At 40.2% G+C, this 20,678-nt stretch overlaps 1 protein-coding gene across 2 annotated transcripts in view; it reads left to right on the top strand.

The window, feature by feature from the left end:
* Nucleotides 1-20,678, top strand: part of STAU2 (staufen double-stranded RNA binding protein 2) — a 1,329,984-nt gene that overhangs the window by 612,170 nt on the left and 697,136 nt on the right. For both annotated transcript variants that reach the window (XM_053715129.1, XM_053715130.1), the window contains exon 9: nucleotides 12,386-12,523. In XM_053715129.1, coding sequence (XP_053571104.1) covers nucleotides 12,386-12,523 — 138 coding nt within the window. The remainder of the gene's footprint in view (nucleotides 1-12,385; nucleotides 12,524-20,678) is intronic.

Below are 20,678 nucleotides of genomic sequence, written 5' to 3'. Positions count from 1 at the left end.
AGGCTGTTTTTGGGAGAAAGGTTCTTCAGGCAGTGGTTCCTTCCGTATAAAGAGCCTGCCTGTCCCTCCCGTCATCCGTGTACTTTAGCTTTGGTATTGGTATCCCAGAAGTAATGATGACCCGTGGACTGACCACACTTAACAGGAGAAAACATAATTTATGCTTACCTGATAAATTCCTTTCTCCTGTAGTGTGGTCAGTCCACGGCCCGCCCTGTTTTTATGGCAGGTCTAAATTTTTAAATAATACTCCAGTCACCACTGCACCCTTTGGCTTCTCCTTTCTCGTTGGTTCTCGGTCGAATGACTGGGTGTGACGTAGAGGGGAGGAGCTATATAGCAGCTCTGCTGGGTGATCCTCTTGCACTTCCTGTTGGGGAGGAGTTAATATCCCAGAAGTAATGATGACCCGTGGACTGACCACACTACAGGAGAAAGGAATTTATCAGGTAAGCATAAATTATGTTTTTTAGTTAATTTATATATCCTATAGGGTGTTTAATAATAGTTATTTACAATTCTTATAGAATTCCTATTTTGTTTTTTTGCAGGTTATTTGGATATGGGTTTTTCTGCCAGTTCTTTTTGAAGGGTGAGATTTCAGCTCTATCAGTTCTTTCTCTTTGGAAGATTTCTAATCTTTCAGATATTGGTAGCTTTGTTCTAGCTTTGACTTGATTATTATTTAACAATTTTCTCCTCCTTGGATTCTTATTTTGGTTTTGAGTATTCTGCAGGGTTCTTTTTGAGCCTATGCATTAAGTTTTATTTATTTTGCCTGTTTTTCTGCTAGAAACAGTTTTTTTGAGTTATCTGCTCTTTTATGTGATCTTCTTTATCTTATTTTTTTTAGAATAAGGCAGTTTTTTATGACTCGATTTTTTTCTTTCCTAGTGTTGTATCAGACAGGAATGTGTTGTTAAAGGTATAGTCTAGTCAACATTAAAGGGACAGTCAACAACAGAATTTTTGTTGTTTAAAAAGAATGATAATCTCTTTATTACCCATTCTCCAATTTTGCATAACCAACACAGTTATAATAATACACGCTTTACCTCTGTAATTATCTTGTATCTAAGATTCTGCTGACTGCCCCCTTATTTCAGTTCTTTTGACAGACATGCAGTTTAGCCAATCAGTGCTCACTCCTAGGTCACTTTACGTGCATGAGCTCAATGTTATCTATATGAAACACGTGAACTAATGCTCTCTAGTGGTCAAAATGTATTAAGATTAGAGGCAGTCTTCAAGGTCTAAGAAATTAGCTTATGAACCTCCTAGGTTTAGCTTTCAACTAAGAATACCAAGAGAACAAAGCAAAATTGGTGATAAAAGTAAATTGGGAAGTTGTTTAAAATTCCATGCCCTATTTAAATCATGAAAGTTTTTTTTGGACTTGACTGTCCATTTAAACTTTCTTGATTTAGATAGAGCATGCAATTTTAAGCAACTTTCTAATTTACTTCTATTATCAAATTTTCTTCATTCTCTTGGTATCTTTATTTGAAAAAGCTAAAATGTAAGCTTAGGAGCCGGCCCATTTTTAGCTCAACACCTGGGTAGCGCTTGCTGATTGGTGGCTACATTTAGACAGAGGTTGAGAGGTTTAGAGGCTATAACGTATATTAATATAACACTGTTTATTGTGCAAAGCTGGAGAATGGGTAGTAAAGGTGTTATTTATCTTTTTAAACAATAACAAAATCAAGTAGACTGTCCCTTTAACACTATATCTATTGTATTTCAAAAAAATACACTATTAGGTGGGAAAAGTATTTTGCAATAGTAGAGAATGTGTAAGAGTTTTAAGTATTTGTGAGGAATGGTGAAATACTTGTAACTTTTTAAAGTGCTTTGCAAAGACACATGAGAAATGCAGGAATATCTGAAGAAATCACCTAAATGATAGATTGAATTGCAATATTGTCAATGATTAAAGGACCAGTCAATACAGTAGATTTGCATAATCAACAAACGCATGATAAGAAGACAGTGCAATAGCACTTAGTCTGAACTTCATATGAGAAGTAGATTTTTTTAAAATAAATTGCAGTTATGTCTGTTTCCACTCCCCCTGTATCATGTGACAGCCATCAGCCAAATGGCACACAAATGCATATACGTATATGCTGTGAATTCAGTAGGAGTTGGTGACTCAAAAAGTGTAAATATAAAAAGACTGTGCACATTTTGTTAATGGAAGTAAATTGGAAAGTTGTTTAAAATTGCATGCTGTATCTGAATCATGAAGATTAATTTTGACTTGAGTGTCCCTTTAAAGAGATGTAGCAAGTACATTTTAGGAGAGGGAACCATATATGGAATCTATGGAAATCAGTACAACAAATGTTACTGTATTGTACAACTATTCATATTGAAATTTTGTACAAAAACTTTATTTATACTTGCAATATTTTATTTTGTAAATCCACATTACAATGCATATTTCGTAAAAAACCATATAGCTATGTGAATTCTCTGCAGTTTAAAGCCAAGCTAGTGATTAACAAGAAAGAGCTATCAGGTTGGGTCAGTGCTATTGCACAGGCAGTCTCCAGTTTTTCATTTTAATGAGACAGCCTCCTTAATGTCGCATATTTATTACAGAGCCTCTTCTGCATGCAATATGCCCCTAAAGAAATAATTGTGTAATGGGCCTGCAAAGCATGTTGGCAGTGCTAGCTGGTAATGGCGTGTCACGACGAGATATACAGCCCACTAACAAACCCATAAAAAAGTCCATAAAACAGACATTAGCACATTTACTGAAGTCTTCCTGGTCAGTTACATTGAAATACAAGCAAGGCTTACAGACTGCTACACTTAAATAGTTATAGGGTCCTGTCACTTGGAAATAAAGAATTTACAATGCCATTTAAAAGTCAATGATCTATTCCCTGTGCAGAGCTTTGCTGCAAGCTTGGAAATTCTCCAAACAAGATTACGTCTAAACTGCTCTGTGGAAGTCTGGTTCTCATGCAGATTTTGTTTGATAGAAATTCATTGTTTCCTGCTTAAAACACTGTCATCTTTGGAGAGTAGAATTATTTCTCTTCTCTGGTTACTGCTAATGTATCTAACCTTCACTGGCCTTTCCTTTGTGATGCTGACTTTGTCCTCTGGCCTCATTCTCCATCACTCTCTCACCTCTTTAAATTGTCTCCCTTCACCGGATTCCTTCCATCAGGTTTATATAATATTGTCACTTCTTTGTTTTTCCTCTTATCTAAAAAGTGCATTTAATGAGGCATTAGCATGAAATGCTCAGAATTCCGAATACATTTTATGGGTACTGGTACTAAATAATATCCTTGTGTTTATTTTAATTACTTAAAAGCAAACTCAGTGTGAAATTTCTAGACTACACAAAACATCAAAATGCAGAGATATAATTGTTTTCTTATATCAAGTAAGATGTTTCATGCCTTTTTAGGATTAAAGGTATATTCAAGTTAAACAATCTATTTTAAACACTGAAACATTGACTTAAAATAAATAACAATCTTTTAAAAGATGCTGATTTTGGTAGTAGTGTGTATTATCTAAGAGGAAACATCCTACAATGTTGTTTGTATGTAGCATTGTTTTTTGTTTGACTTTCAAGTTTAAATAGTTGGGATTATGTTCTATTACTGTGGAGTTGATAGAGGGATGGATGAAGATTAGGGAAAGAAATATGTGCCGCGGGGCCCGGAACTACCATTGGTGCAACAGGTGTGGTGGCACCAGGGCCCAGGAGTTGAGGGGGCCCGTAGCAGCCAGTCTATACAAAGGCATGTGCAGAATATGTACAATTCTAATTCACGAGCTTTATGTTAATCCAGGTTGCAGGTCCATCTATCTATCCTCATAATCATTATACAGAGCAGCATGAATAATCTTACTATTGCTTACTACTGAAGTATCATGGGGGGCCCAAAAAAAGTTTTGCACCAGGGCCCTCTGTTGAGTAGGTCCTCTACTGATGTTGCGGAAGATCCACACTCTAATCAAATGCAGGGTCAACGTTTATGGTAGCCCATGCATAACACTAATGAATCCCAAAAATGGACACTCAGTGAACAGAGCACACTGAATGTTATTGAGGTAATATTTTGAGGACCCTTACCCCAGGTGTATGGAAGGGGTAATGGTTTTGAACATTTACCCCATAAAAGCCTTTGTGCACCTTATTCACAATACCATTGAGTGCCTTTTTGTAGTAGATACCAAGGCATCCCATACTCCCTATTTGACAACTTTCAGATGTATATATGAATTGCCACATAATACCTGCATTGAGGGTTGCCATGGAGCTCAAAACTTGTCAATGTCCAAAAATATATGCCACCCTTCTCATTGGCAGCGTATGCCTAGGCAAAAATGCCATATAACAATCTTATCTGCAAAAAAAGAAATCTATACTATAATTATTTTATAATTAATTCCCTTCTCATACACTTTATTATTATTATTAGTCTGAGATAACTTGACGTAAATATGCCCAGGCATTGCTACTATGTTGAATGGAAGGGAGAAAAAAAAAGCATAGCCCAACCAAATTACCAGTTACGTTTAGATTTTCATGTTAGTTATTGGAGGACCTTGCCTCAGATTAATAGAAAATAACTAGGCACTGCCTAGTATAAGAAATAGGGATTGTCTTACCATATGGTCTCTTGAGGCAGCACTCCCTTTGTCATAACATGACATAATCAGGAGGAATTGCAAAGTAACAAAGAAAAAAACATGTTAAAGGGACAGTCAAAATTAAAAGTACATGATTTGGATCGAACATGCAATTTTAAACAACTTTCCAATGTACTTCTATTATCTAATTTGCTTTGTTCTCTTTGAATCCTTTGTTAAAAACATACCTAAGTAGGCACAGCAATAATTGGTTTACTAGATCTGTTCAGCTAGCTCCTTGCAGTGCATTGCTATACTTTCAACAAAGGATATTAAGAGAAGTAATCAACTTTGATAATAGAAGTAACATTTAAACTTTTTTAAAATTCTATACTCTATCTCATTGCTTCTCAACCGCGGCCTCAAGTACCCTCAACAGGCCAGGTTTTCATTATAGCTGAACCAGTGCACATGTGAAATAATCAGTTGATGGATGAGAGCAGGTTAGTAACTGATTACTTAACCTGTGCACTGGTTTAGTTATAAAGAAAACCTGGCCTTTTGGGGGTATTTGAGGAAAATATTTGCGTTCCATGTCCCTTTAACTTTTTTTTTAATTAAAAAACATGATTAAACCAAATCAAATGAAATATTAAAACCAGTGACATGATTTGTTTTAGATTTTGTATCACATTTGCTGTACTGCTTCTTTGCTTGATTTAAAAAATAAAATGACGAAAGTTTGCCTTGTTTTGGAATAAATAAATGCCAGCTGGTACTTTAGCTGTTGGTTTGTTAAAGGGACACTGTAAGCAAAAAGAAAGTTAAAAAAAATCGTTTAAACATTTAGAAACAAAATGTTTTTTAATGCACTTCTGTTTTTAAATATCTACCATTTAGCCGCAATTTAAAATTTATTTTTCAATGGTTTCCAAACCCACTCCGTGGGTACCGTTGCAGGTTGTCCATTCCGGGCTGACAACCCCAGTTGGAATATGGCGGCACTTAGTCGCAATGCGTATGTGCAAGCTCTATCCCCGTCCTTGAAGACGTCACTCAGTGGATGTCTCTGCCGAGAGTAGGAGAGTCGCTCAAATGCGCATGCGTTTTTTATTTCTTTGTGGGTAATTTTCGGCACCAGGGAGGGCAATTGCACATGCGCAAATTAAACTAACTAAATGCGCTTGCAAGGTGACAAAATCGTCACATAATTTATTCATTAAATCTAGATACGATTGGACATTTATTTAGAGCATGTACGGCCCATATTTAGGGGTTGGATGTTGTGACATCATCGCCAAAAATTAAAACTATATTTTATAATGATATGACGCATCGTTTTATTCAAAAAGTAGGTACATTATGTTATATTTCTCTTGTTAAGTATATCCAGTCCACGGATCATCCATTACTTGTGGGATATTCTCCTTCCCAACAGGAAGTTGCAAGAGGATCACCCACAGCAGAGCTGCTATATAGCTCTTCCCCTAACTGTCATATCCAGTCATTCTCTTGCAAGCCTCAACCAAGATGGAGGTCGTAAGAGGAGTGTGGTGTTTTATACTTAGTTTATTCTTCAATCAAAAGTTTGTTATTTTTAAATGGTGCCGGAGTGTACTGTTTATCTCAGGCAGTATTTAGAAGAAGAATCTGCCTGCGTTTTCTATGATCTTAGCAGAAGTAACTAAGATCCATGGCTGTTCTCACATATTCTGAGGAGTGAGGTAACTTCAGAGAGGGAATGGCGTGCAGGTTTTCCTGCAATAAGGTATGTACAGTTAATATTTTTCTAGGGATGGAATTTGCTAGAAAATGCTGCTGATACCGAACTAATGTAAGTAAAGCCTTAACTGCAGTGATAGCGACTGGTATCAGGCTTATTAATAGAGATACATACTCTTATAAAAATGTAATATAAAACGTTTGCTGGCATGTTTAATCGTTTTTAGATAAAGAAGTGACAGTGATATAAGAATCACAGTGCTTCTATAGGAGGCGCTAACAGGCGTAAGGTATATATAGTATAATGTGGTTCTCTATATATATAAAATTTATGTGGTTAAAATAACAATGAATACACTGGTATAATAATAATAAAAATGGGGCAGATAATGCACAGTTGACAAATATGAGTAAAACAATAAAACCAGAAAATAAAAGGAAATTAAAAGTATATATAAGAACCAGCCAAACAAAGCCGGAGGAAAAGTCCAAAGGGAGTCTTCAACTTCCCAACACTGGATAGGCAGCTCTCTGTGGTCACCCAAGGTGATTATGTGCTTCTGTAAAGATGAGATAAGAACAAACACAGAGGCGCCACATGTGTAGGTCAATAAAACCAAGAAAATCCAATTGGCGACAGAATAAGGGTACTCACAAACAGGGCGGCACTCTCTTGTGCCGGCAGAGGCAGGCTGGTATTTACAGCCTGCCTCTGCCGGCACAAGAGAGTGCCGCCCTGTTTGTGAGTACCCTTATTCTGTCGCTAATATGATTTTCTTGGTTTTATTGACCTACACATGTGGCGCCTCTGTGTTTGTTCTTATCTCATCTTTAATCGTTTTTATATGTATTTGGTGATAAAACTTATTGGGGCCTAGTTTTTTTCCACATGGCTGGCTTGAATTTTGCCTAGTAACAGTTTCTCCAACATAGGTGTGTCCGGTCCACGGCGTCATCCTTACTTGTGGGATATTCTCTTCCCCAACAGGAAATGGCAAAGAGCCCAGCAAAGCTGGTCACATGATCCCTCCTAGGCTCCGCCTTCCCCAGTCATTCTCTTTGCCGTTGCACAGGCAACATCTCCACGGAGATGGCTAAGAGTTTTTTGAAGTTTAAATGTAGTTTTTATTCTTCAATCAAGAGTTTGTTATTTTAAAATAGTGCTGGTATGTACTATTTACTCTGAAACAGAAAGGAGATGAAGATTTCTGTTTGTAAGAGGAAAATGATTTTAGCAACCGTTACTAAAATCGATGGCTGTTTCCACACAGGACTGTTGAGATGAATTAACTTCAGTTGGGGGAAACAGTGAGCAGACTTTTGCTGCTTGAGGTATGACACATTTCTAACAAGACTTGGTAATGCTGGAAGCTGTCATTTTCCCTATGGGATCCGGTAAGCCATTTTCTTAATTTTTAATATAAGAATAAAGGGCTTCACAAGGGCTTTAAAGACTGGTAGACATTTTTCTGGGCTAAAACGATTACTTTATAAGCATATTTAATGGTTTATAACTTTGGAGAGTTATTTTAATCTTGGGAATTCTGTTAAAAAAACGGCAGGCACTGTATCGGACACCTTTTTCACTGGGGGCCTTTTCTTGTCACAGGCAGAGCCTCATTTTCGCGCCACTAATGCGCAGTTGTTTTTGAGAAGCAAGGCATGCAGATGCATGTGTGAGGAGCTCAGATCCACTGAAAAAGCTTATTGAAGGCGTCATTTGGTATCGTATTCCCCTCTGGGCTTGGTTGGGTCTCAGCAAAGCAGATACCAGGAACTCCCTGAAAGCTCAGGGTCTATGGTCTCGGGAAGAATCTCTTCTCCCGATAAACATTCTGGAACTGAGAGCGATATTCAATGCTCTCAAGGCTTGGCCTCAACTAGCAAAGGCCAAATTCATAAGGTTTCAATCAGACAACATGACGACTGTTGCATATATCAACCATCAGGGGGGAACAAGGAGTTCCCTGGCGATGGAAGAAGTGACCAAAGTAATTCAATGGGCGGAGATTCACTCCTGCCACTTGTCTGCAATCCACATCCCAGGAGTGGAAAATTGGGAAGCGGATTTTCTGAGTCGTCAGACATTTCATCCGGTGGAGTGGGAACTCCATCCGGAAATCTTTGCCCACATAACTCAATTATGGGGCATTCCAGACATGGATCTGATGGCGTCTCGTCAGAACTTCAAGGTTCATTGCTACGGGTCCAGATCCAGGGATCCCAAGGCGACTCTAGTAGATGCACTAGTAGCACCTTGGACCTTCAACCTAGCCTATGTATTCCCACCGTTTCCTCTCATTCCCAGGCTGGTAGCCAGGATCAATCAGGAGAGGGCTTCGGTGATCTTGATAGCTCCTGCGTGGCCACGCAGAACTTGGTATGCAGACCTGGTGAATATGTCATCGGCTCCACCATGGAAGCTACCTTTGAGATGGGACCTTCTTGTTCAAGGTCCGTTCGAACATCCGAATCTGGCCTCACTCCAACTGACTGCTTGGAGATTGAACGCTTGATTTTATCAAAGCGTGGGTTCTCAGATTCTGTCATTGATACTCTTATTCAGGCTAGAAAGCCTGTAACTAGAAAAATTTACCATAAAGTATGGAAGAAATATTTCTGTTGGTGCGAATCGAAAGGATTCCCATGGAACAGGGTAAAAATTCCTAAAATTCTATCCTTTCTACAAGAGGGTTTGGAGAAAGGATTATCTGCAAGTTCTTTGAAGGGACAGATTTCTGCTTTATCTGTTTTACTTCACAAAAAGCTGGCGGCTGTGCCAGATGTTCAAGCTTTTGTTCAGGCTCTGGTTAGAATCAAGCCTGTTTACAAACCTTTGACTCCTCCTTGGAGTCTCAATTTAGTTCTTTCAGTTCTTCAAGGGGTTCCGTTTGAACCCTTACATTCTGTAGATATTAAGTTATTATCTTGGAAAGTTTTGTTTTTGGTTGCAATTTCTTCTGCTAGAAGAGTTTCAGAGTTATCTGCTCTGCAGTGTTCTCCTCCTTATCTGGTGTTCCATGCAGATAAGGTGGTTTTGCGTACTAAACCTGGTTTTCTTCCAAAAGTTGTTTCTAACAAAAATATTAACCAGGAGATAGTTGTGCCTTCTTTGTGTCCGAATCCAGTTTCAAAGAAGGAACGTTTGTTGCACAATTTGGATGTAGTTCGTGCTCTAAAATTCTATTTAGAGGCTACAAAGGATTTCAGACAAACATCTTCCTTGTTTGTTGTTTATTCTGGTAAAAGGAGAGGTCAAAAAGCAACTTCTACCTCTCTCTCTTTTTGGCTTAAAAGCATCATCCGATTGGCTTATGAGACTGCCGGACGGCAGCCTCCTGAAAGAATCACAGCTCACTCCACTAGGGCTGTGGCTTCCACATGGGCCTTCAAGAACGAGGCTTCTGTTGATCAGATATGTAAGGCAGCGACTTGGTCTTCACTGCACACTTTTACAAAATTTTACAAATTTGATACTTTTGCTTCTTCTGAGGCTATTTTTGGGAGAAAGGTTTTGCAAGCCGTGGTGCCTTCCATCTAGGTGACCTGATTTGCTCCCTCCCATCATCCGTGTCCTAAAGCTTTGGTATTGGTTCCCACAAGTAAGGATGACGCCGTGGACCGGACACACCTATGTTGGAGAAAACAGAATTTATGCTTACCTGATAAATTACTTTCTCCAACGGTGTGTCCGGTCCACGGCCCGCCCTGGTTTTTTAATCAGGTCTGATGAAGTATTTTCTCTAACTACAGTCACCACGGTATCATATGATTTCTCCTATGCATATTCCTCCTTTACGTCGGTCGAATGACTGGGGAAGGCGGAGCTTAGGAGGGATCATGTGACCAGCTTTGCTGGGCTCTTTGCCATTTCCTGTTGGGGAAGAGAATATCCCACAAGTAAGGATGACGCCGTGGACCGGACACACCGTTGGAGAAAGTAATTTATCAGGTAAGCATAAATTCTGTTTTCCTTAGGCTTTCCACTGTTGTAATATGAGTGGGAGGGGCCTTTTTAGTGCTTTTCTGTGCAGCTAAAAATACTGACAGAGACATTCAGCTTCCCTCTGCATGATCCAGGACATCTCTGGAGGGCTCAAAAGGCTTCAAAGTCGTTTTTGAGGGAGGGAAAAAGCCACAGTAGAGCTGTGGCAGTTGTTGTGACTGTTTGAAAAAAAAAGAAGAAAAAAAAAGTTTTTGTCTTTTATTATTCAGTTTTGGGTATTAAGGGGTTAATCATCCATTTGCAAGTGGGTGCAATGCTCTGCTAACTTGTTACATACACTGTAAAAATTTTGTTAGTGTAACTGCCTTTTTTCACTGTTATTTCAAATTTTGACAAAATTTGTGTTTCTTAAAGGTGCAGTAACGTTTTTTATATTGCTTGTAAACTTGTTTAAAGTGTACCAAACCTGGGTTTTTACCTAAGGTGGTTTCTAACAAGAATATCAATCAAGAGATTGTTGTTCCATCGTTGTACCCTAATCCTTCTTCAAAGAAGGAACGTCTTTTACATAATTTGGACGTAGTCCGTGCCTTGAAGTTTTACTTACAAGTTACTAAGGATTTTCGTCAAACATCTTTCCTGTTTGTCGTTTACTCTGGACAGAGGAGAGGTCAAAAAGCTTCGGCAACCTCTCTTTCCTTTTGGCTTCGGAGCGTAATAAGCCTAGCCTATGAGACTGCTGGACAGCAGCCCCCTGAAAGGATTACAGCTCATTCTACTAGAGCTGTGGCTTCCACCTGGGCCTTAGAAAATCTGTTCAACAGAGGCCTCATTTTTGAAGGCTGCGACTTGGTCTTTGCTTCACACTTTTTCAAAATTTTACAAATTTGATACTTTTGCTTCTTCGGAGGCTGTGTTTGGGAGAGAGGTTCTTCAGGCAGTGGTTCCTTCTGCTTAATCCTGCCTTGTCCCTCCCATCATCCGTGTACTTTAGCTTTGGTATTGGTATCCCTCAAGTAATGGATGATCCGTGGACTGGATACACTTAACAAGAGAAAACATAATTTATGCTTACCTGATAAATTTATTTCTCTTGTAGTGTATCCAGTCCACGGCCCGCCCTGTCCTTTTAAGGCAGGTCTAAATTTTAATTAAACTACAGTCACCACTGCACCCTATGGTTTCTCCTTTCTCTGTTTGTTTTCGGTCGAATGACTGGATATGACAGTTAGGGGAGGAGCTATATAGCAGCTCTGCTGTGGGTGATCCTCTTGCAACTTCCTGTTGGGAAGGAGAATATCCCACAAGTAATGGATGATCCGTGGACTGGATACACTACAAGAGAAATACATTTATCAGGTAAGCATAAATTATGTTTTCTTCTACAAGATACGACGAGTCAATGGATTTTATCCTTACTTGTGGGATATTATCCTCCTGCTAACACTATGTTATATTTTTGTATGGTATAAGATGTGTTGTCAGTTTGGGGGGGGGAGTTAGTAATCCTTTAAAATCTACTCTCAATGAGACAACAGTTAGCAGTTTCATGCAGACAGACATGTGCACACTACCTATCCAGATATCTCTTCAACAAAGAATAACAGAAGAACAAAGCTAAAGAGATAATAGAAGTAAATTGGAAACTTTTTCAAAATTGTATTCTCTATCTGAATCATGAAAGACTAATTGTGGTTTTCAAAATGCTATTTATTCTAAATGGGATACAGAGTCACTGAATTGAGTATACAACAATTTTATTTTAATTGTTTTCATTTACTTTTAGCCATGTTGAAATCCCTATATTAAGCCTCACCATTCCCTGCAAGAAGCTCATTTCTTGAAAGACCCAGTACAAGGTGCATTGCAGGGTTCCATGCTATTTTCGGTTGCTCTCTTTCTTCACTCTTTACACTATATTTTGTTTTCTTCACCTTTTGTATTTATAAACTGTGCCAAGTAGTATAGTAATTATAGGGAGGAAATCAATGCAATTGTTTACATTTCAAAGCACTGGTCACTGTATTTCTGTGCGTGTAATTAAAGATATGTCACTGTACTTATACTGCATACCATGAAGTGTTTTTTTTTTTTTTTTCTACCTTACAGGCATCTCCAGAATATGGACAGGGAATGAATCCAATTAGTCGCTTGGCCCAAATCCAGCAAGCTAAAAAGGAGAAAGAGCCAGAGTATATATTGCTCGCTGAAAGAGGAATTCAGCGTAGACGAGAATTCATTATGCAGGTAGTGTATCAAATTTCCTTTACATTCAACTATGTCAGTAAAAAACTTTGCTGTTACAAAATTGGATGATACAAAGCAGCATGGGTTGACAAATTGTAGCAGTCCAGTATGGTAAAACTTTATGTAATTAATATGTGTGCCCCCCTCCCCATTGTCATAATATGTGTGCTGTAATGGTGATACCTGTGTTGCTTAGGACATTTTGACTACATTTCATTTAGAATGTCAACTTTCAAGCCTTTACTCCCTAGAAGTATCTGTTTATTGGATTGTAACTGACTTACCTAAAAATAGGCAGTGGATTAATGGAATTTAAAAAATAAAGCATTATTTGAAAAACATGTTTAAAGGGACAGTATACTATAAAATAGTTTTTCCTTTATTGTGTTTCCAATTACTTTTTTCTTTCATGTAATTGGCAAGAGTCCATGAGCTAGTGACATATGGGATATACATTCCTACCAGGAGGGGCAAAGTTTCCCAAACCTCAAAATGCCTATAAATACACTCCTCACCACACCCACAATTCAGTTTTGCAAACTTTGCCTCCTATGGAGGTGGTGAAGTAAGTTTGTGCTAAGATTTCTACTTTGATATGCGCTTCTCAGCATTGTTGAAGCCTGATTCCTCTCAGAGTACAGCAAATGTCAGAGGGACGTGAAGGGAGTATCACTTATTTGAATACGATGATTTCCCTAACGGGGGTCTATTTCATAGGTTCTCTGTTATCGGTCGTAGAGATTCATCTCCTACCTCCCTTTTCAGATTGACAACATATTCTCAATTTACCATTACCTCTACTAATAACAGTTTTAGTACTGGTTTGGCTATCAGCTATATGTGGATGGGTGTCTTTTGGTAAGTATGTTTTTTATTACTTAAGACACCTCAGCTATGGTTTGGCACTTTATGCATTTATATAAAGTTCTAAATATATGTATTGTACTTATATTTGCCATGAGTCAGGTTTATGTATTTCCTTCAGCAGACTGTCAGTTTCATATTTGGGGAATTTAAACATTTTAAGAATTTTTTTTCTTACCTGGGGTTTAGTCTTTTTTTCAATTGACTACTTCTTGCTATTGCGGGTATTAGGCCCGCGGGTTCGTCAAATGCTAAACTTTATTGCGTCATTCTTGGCGCGAAAATATTTTTGGCGCGAAAAAATACGTTTGACTCAACTTCGTCATTTCCGGCGTCATACGTGACGCCGAGACCTTTCACACGGCGGCGTCATTAGTGACGCGAGTGTGTCATTTCCGGTTATTTTGGGCGCCAAAAAAGTTTACGTTACGTTGTGCGTCATACTTGGTGCCAAATTTTCTTTTGTAAAGGTGTATCCAGTCCACGGGTTCATCCATTACTTGTGGGATATTCTCCTTCCCAACAGGAAGCTGCAAGAGGACACCCACAGCAGAGCTGTCTATATAGCTCCTCCCCTAACTGCCACCCACAGTCATTCTCTTGCAGCTCTCGACAAGAAAGGAAGTATCAAGAGATATGTGGTGACTTAGTGTAGTTTTTACCTTCAATCAAGAGTTTATTTTTAAACAGTGCCGGCGTTTTACTGTTTTACTCTTAGGCAGAAATTGGAAAAAGAATTCTGCCTGGAGGTTTGATGATCTTAGCGGTTTGTAACTAAGGTCCATTGCTGTTCTCACACATAACTGAAGAGTATGGAAAGAAAACTTCAGTTGGGGGGACGGTCTGCAGATTACCTGCTTTGAGGTATGTTCAGTATATTTTTTCTAGAGAGATGATAAGGTCAAAAAAATGCTGACAGTGCCTGGTATATTTGAGGTAAGCCTGATACAGTGATTTAACAACGACTGGGATCATGCTTGCAAAAAAGGGTAATATTCATGTTAATACTCATATTACTTAGTGTAAAAACGTTTGCATGGTTTATAGAAAAAAACGTTTTTTTCTCTGAGGGTGATAAATCTTTATTTGGGGCCTAGTTTTCCACATGGCTAGTTAGATTACTCCTAGGAGTACTTTTTTAAGGCCCTCTGACATTAAGTGCATGGTGGGAGGGGCCTATTTTCGCGCTCTAAATGCGCAGTTGATTTTCAGACTGAGACATTCAGCTTCCCTAAAGGAGTCCTCTGGCATCTAGGACCACTATAGAGGGTTTTGTTCCTGCAAATATTGTGTTTAAGGGCAGGTAGGAGCCACAGCAGAGCTGTGGCAGTGTGTTTGACTGTTTGTTAACGGTTTTAACGTTTTTCTAATCCGTTTTTGGGCCTAAGGGGTTAATCATCCATTTGCAAGTGGGTGCAATGCTGCTTTAGTCCCTTATACACACTGTAAAACTTTCGTAGAGTTTACTACTTTTTATCACTGTTTTGCGGTTTATGTGGTAGTTTTTTTCTTTTAACCCTTTAAGGACACAGCTTTCAGTTTGCTCAATTGTTTTATGACGGAAAAATTCCGTCATATGTCCTTAAGAGGTTAAAGGCACAGTACCGTTTTTATATAATTGCTTTTTCACATTTATTAAGGTGTTTCTCAAGCTTGCTGGTCTCATTACTAGTCTGTTAAACATGTCTGACATAGAGGAAACTCCTTGTTCATTATGTTTAGAAGCCATTGTGGAACCCCCTCTTAGAATGTGTACCAAATACACTGACCTTTCTATAAGTTATAAAGACCATATTATGGCTTTTAAAGATTTATCATCAGAGGTTTCTCAGACTGACAAAAGGGAGGTTATGCCATCTAGCTCTCCCCACATGTCAGAACCTATAACTCCCGCTCAAGTGACGCCAAGTACATCTAGCGCGTCCAATGCGTTTACCTTACAAGACATGGCGGCAGTTTTGAATCATACCCTCACAGAGGTATTGTCCAAACTGCCAGGATTACAAGGAAAGTGAGACAGCTCTGGGGCTAGAACAAATACAGAGCTCTCTGACGCTTTAGTAGCTATGTCTGATATACCCTCACAATGTGCAGAAGCCGAAGCAGGAGAGCTTCTATCTGTGGGTGACATTTCTGATTCAGGGAAGGCATTACTTCAGTCTGACTCTGAAATGACAGCGTTTAAATTTAAGCTTGAACACCTCCGCTTGTTGCTCAGGGAGGTTTTAGCGACTCTGGATGACTGTGACACCATTGTAGTCCCAGAGAAATTGTGTAAAATGGACAGTGCCTGTTTACACTGATGTTTTTCCAGTCCCTAAGAGGTTTTCAGAAATTATTACTAAGGAATGGGATAGACCAGGTGTGCCGTTCTCTCCCCCTCCTGCTTTTAAAAAGATGTTTCCTATAGATGCCGCAACACGGGACTCGTGGCAGACGGTCCCTAAGGTGGAGGGAGCAGTCTCTACTCTAGCTAAGCGTACAACTATCCCTGTCGAGGACAGTTGTGCTTTCCTAGATCCAATGGATAAAAAATAAGAGGGTTTCCTTAAGAAAATCTTTATACAACAAGGTTTTATTCTCCAGCCTCTTGCAGGCATTGCCCCAGTCACTGCTGCAGCGGCTTTCTGGTTCGATTCTCTTGAGGAGGCTCTACAGATAGAGACCCCGTTGGATGATATCCTAGATAGGCTTAAAGCTCTTAAGTTAGCCAATTCATTTGTTTCTGACGCCATTTCTCATTTAACCAAGCTAACGGCTAAGAATTCAGGTTTTGCCATTCAGGCGCGTAGGGCGCTATGGCTTAAATCCTGGTCAGCTGATGTTACTTCAAAGTTTAAACTTCTCAACATCCCCTTCAAAGGGCAGACCCTATTCGGGCCTGGACTGAAGGAGATCATTTCTGATATTACTGGAGGAAAAGGCCACGCCCTTCCCCAGGATAGGTCCAAAAAATTAAGGACCAAACAGACTAATTTTCGTTCCTTTCGAAACTTCAAGAGTGGCGCAGCTTCATCTTCCTCTACTACAAAACAAGAGGGAAATTTTGCCCAGTCCAAGCCAGTCTGGAGACCTAACCAGGCTTGGAACAAGGGGAAGCAGGCCAAAAAACCTGCTGCTGCCTCTAAGACAGCATGAAGGAGTAGCCCCCGATCCGGACTGGATCTAGTGGGGGGCAGACTTTCTCTCTTCGCCCAGGCTTCCTGGGCTCTGGAGATTGTTTCCCAGGTATATCTTCTGGATTTCAAAGCCTCATCTCCAAAGGGGAGATTTCATCTCTCACAATTATCTGCAAACCAGATAAAGAGAGAGGCATTCTTACGTTGTGTTCAAGACCTACTGGTTATGGGAGTGATCCACCCAGTTCCAAAGGAGGAACAGGGGCAGGGCTTCTATTCAAATCTGTTTATAGTTCCCAAAAAAGAGGGAACTTTCAGACCTATCTTGGATCTCAAGATCCTAAACAAATTTCTCAGGGTCCCATCCTTCAAGATGGAGACTATTTGAACCATCCTTCCTATGATCCAGGAGGGTCAATATATTACTACCGTGGACTTAAAGGATGCTTATCTACACATGCCGATACACAGAGATCATCATCAGTTCCTCAGGTTCGCCTTCCTTGACAGGCATTACCAGTTTGTGGCTCTTCCCTTCGGGTTAGCCACGGCACCAAGAATCTTTACGAAGGTTCTAGGGTCCCTTCTGGCGGTTCTAAGGCCGCGGGCATAGCAGTGGCCCCTTATCTAGACAACATTCTGATACAGATGTCGACTTTTCAAATTGCCAGGTCCCATACGGACATTGTTCTGGCATTCCTGAGGTCTCACAGGTGGAAGGTGAACGAAGGAAAGAGTTCTCTCTCCCCTCTCACAAGAGTTTCCTTCTTAGGAACTCTGATAGATTCAGTAGAAATGAAAATCTTTCTGACAGAGGTCAGGTTGTCAAAGCTTCTAACTTCCTGCTGTGCTCTTTATTCCACTTCTCGTCCGTCAGTGGCTCAGTGTATGGAAGTAATCGGCTTAATGGTAGCGGCAATGGACATAGTTCCATTTGCCCGCCTACATCTCAGACCACTGCAACTTTGCATGCTCAATCAGTGGAATGGGGATTACACTGATTTGTCCCCTCTACTAAATCTGGATCAAGAGACCAGGGATTCTCTTCTCTAGTGGCTATCTTGGGTCCATCTGTCCAGAGGAATGAGTTTCCACAGGCCAGAATGGACTATAGTAACAACAGATGCCAGCCTTCTGGGCTGGGGTGCAGTCTGGAACTCCCTGAAGGCTCAGGGTTCGTGGACTCAGGAGGAGGCCCTCCTTCCGATAAACATTCTGGAACTAAGAGCGATATTCAATGCTTTTCAGGCTTGGCCTCAGCTAGCTGCGGTCAGGTTCATCAGATTTCAGTCGGACAACATCACGACTGTAGCCTATATCAACCATCAGGGGGGAACAAGGAGCCCCCTGGCAATGTTGGAGGTTTCAAAGATAATTCTATGGGCAGAGGTTCACTCTTGCCATCTCTCAGCTATCCATATCTAAGGAGTAGAGAACTGGGAGGCGGATTTTCTAAGTCGGCAGACTTTTCATCCGGGGGAGTGGGCGCTCCATCCGGAGGTATTTGCCCAGTTGATTCAACTATGGGGCAAACCAGAACTGGATCTCATGGCGTCTCGTCAGAACGCCAAGCTTCCTCGTTATGGGTCCAGGTCCAGGGCCAGGGATCCCAAGGCAGCGCTGATAGATGCTCTAGCAGCGCCCTGGTCCTTCAGCCTGGCTTATGTATTTCCACTGTTTCCTCTGCTCCCTCATCTGATTGCCAAGATCAAGCAGGAGAGAGCTTTGGTGATCTTGATAGCTCCTGCGTGGCCACGCAGGACTTGGTATACAGATCTGGTGGACATGTCATCCTTTCCACCATGGACTCTGCCGCTAAGGCAGGACCTTCTACTTCAAGGTCCCTTCAAACATCCAAATCTAATTTCTCTGCGTCTGACTGCTTGGAGATTGAACGCTTGATTCTATCAAAGCGTGGTTTTTCCGAGTCGGTCATTGATACCTTAATTCAGGCTCGAAAGCCTGTCACCAGGAAAATCTATTATAAGATATGGTGTAAATATCTTCATTGGTGTGAATCCAAGGGTTACTCTTGGAGTAAAGTCAGGATTCCTAGGATATTATCCTTTCTCCAAGAGGGATTGAAGAAGGGATTGTCAACTAGTTCCTTAAAGGGGACAGATTTCTGCTCTGTCTATTCTTTTGCACAAACGTCTGGCTGAGGTTCCAGACGTTCAGGCGTTTTGTCAGGCTTTGGTTAGAATCAGGCCTGTGTTTAAACCTGTTGCTCTGCCATGGAGTTTAAATTTAGTTCTTAAAGTTCTTCAAGGGGTTCCGTTTGAACCTTTGCATTCCATAGATATTAAACTTTTATCTTGGAAAGTTCTGTTTTTTTTTTTTTTTTTTATTGAAGGTTAAAGTATGGAACATACAGGTATCAAACATAAGCAAGAACAAGATACGTTACAGGCAGTGTGAAGTATGATAATCAGTTGGCATACATGCAAAGAATTACCGAACATACATCCGATACAGAAAAAGATTAATCCTAACGGTCTAACCAACCATCCAAGTAGTACCTGTGAGCAGAAACATAAAATATCAATCTCAAACCTTCCTTTTCCTACCTCCTCAAAGCAGTTGAGGTCACTTGTGGACCCCCAAGATTGTAACAAGCAGTAATAGGAGGGACTCATGAATATAGGGCCACTTTTGGGCCATAGAACATAGTAGCTAGAAAAATAGCATAGACTAACAGCCTATATAAGGGCGCACATAAGAGAGAAGTTGCCAAATATAATTGTGGATTGTTACAATGACATATATGCACGGTTCCAAAGTTAGAAACAGACCTCATTTTCCCTTAATGTGGTTATGGCAGCTATCCCCTGTTTATAGATTAGCCAGTATATTGTATATAAATCCCCTAATTATGGTCAGTGGTAACTCATGGACCATCCCAAGTAATAATTAAATAATAATGGGGTGAGGTAGGGAAAAGGGCATAAAGGTTTAATAATGGTAGCAATAATGTCAAGAAGGGTTATTTGGCATTTGTGGTTGTAGCTTAGCGGCAGTCAAATATAACAGGTAGTAGTTCACAAACCACCCCTTACTAGAGGAGGTCTCTATAGGGCTTTGCAGACCACAGGGAGCACCCTAGATATTTAATAGCCCACTTGTTCTATTAAGGTATGTAAAACAGTCATAGTTGGCTTAGTTATGGAGGAAAAAAAAAAGGCACCTGTTTTTATAACCCTTCGCTACATAAGAAAGATGGCTGCTGATATTATACCTGGAAAGTTAAATATACAGAGAAACATTGCCTTGGCTACTAATTGACTCTTGTTAGTTTATGGCAGAGAGGACAGGATTTTCAGTTGTGTAGATGAGGGAGGCTATATCATTATACCTAGATAGCAGGATATATAGATAAGCTAGACATTTTGTGTGGTACAATGCTGCTGAATAAAACTCACATATTACTTAGGTCACCTGAAGCATATACTACAGTGATACAAATAACAAATAACACAGAGGATTCCCTATTATTGCCTCCTGAAAGACTATAATAAAATAAAACAATGAGAGGATGGTATATGCTACTCCCGAGTTATCATTGTATATACAAATATTGGGCTAGGGGATATTTCTAAGGGGAGTATCTGTCATAAAGCTGAATAGTCACACAGACAGAGAGTGAATTATCAGACCGGAATCCCAGTCAGGTCAAAGCCTCCTCGAGGCCCTCTGTACATTTAGACATTTACCCCACTCCAGTCCGGAAGTGTGTACTGGTTTCTGCATGAAGGATAGGGAGAGGGGTCAACAGATGCCAATGTTGGCCGGACCAGATGGAACCAGCAAAGGAGAGCATTCCAGCTTTCACAAGTGCCCTCAAAACAGTACCTGCGATCCTAGGGGCATAGAACTTTGACAGGGACAGGTTGTAATAGTTCTCTGTGCGAGCTCCTAGATTGTAAGTGGATGCAGAAGTTTTCTGTAGTTCCAGAAAGGCAGCATTCAAAGATTCTACTTGCCCACAGATGACATGGGCGACGCAGTTCTCCAGCATTAACGACTGGGATGCTCCGGTGGGGCTTCTGTGCGTCAGTGAGTATGTATTCCGTGTAGAATACCGCTGGTGGAAAGTGTACCTCAAGTGTCCTGGAGTTGCGGTCGGCAAGGCCGCCTTTCCGTTGGTTCCAGCCTCCAGCTCAGGGTTAACCTCA

Source organism: Bombina bombina, chromosome 5 (assembly GCF_027579735.1).
Source record: "Bombina bombina isolate aBomBom1 chromosome 5, aBomBom1.pri, whole genome shotgun sequence".
In the NCBI taxonomy this organism is placed as follows: Eukaryota; Metazoa; Chordata; class Amphibia; order Anura; family Bombinatoridae; genus Bombina; species Bombina bombina.
This window is presented reverse-complemented; position numbering and strand designations above follow the sequence as displayed.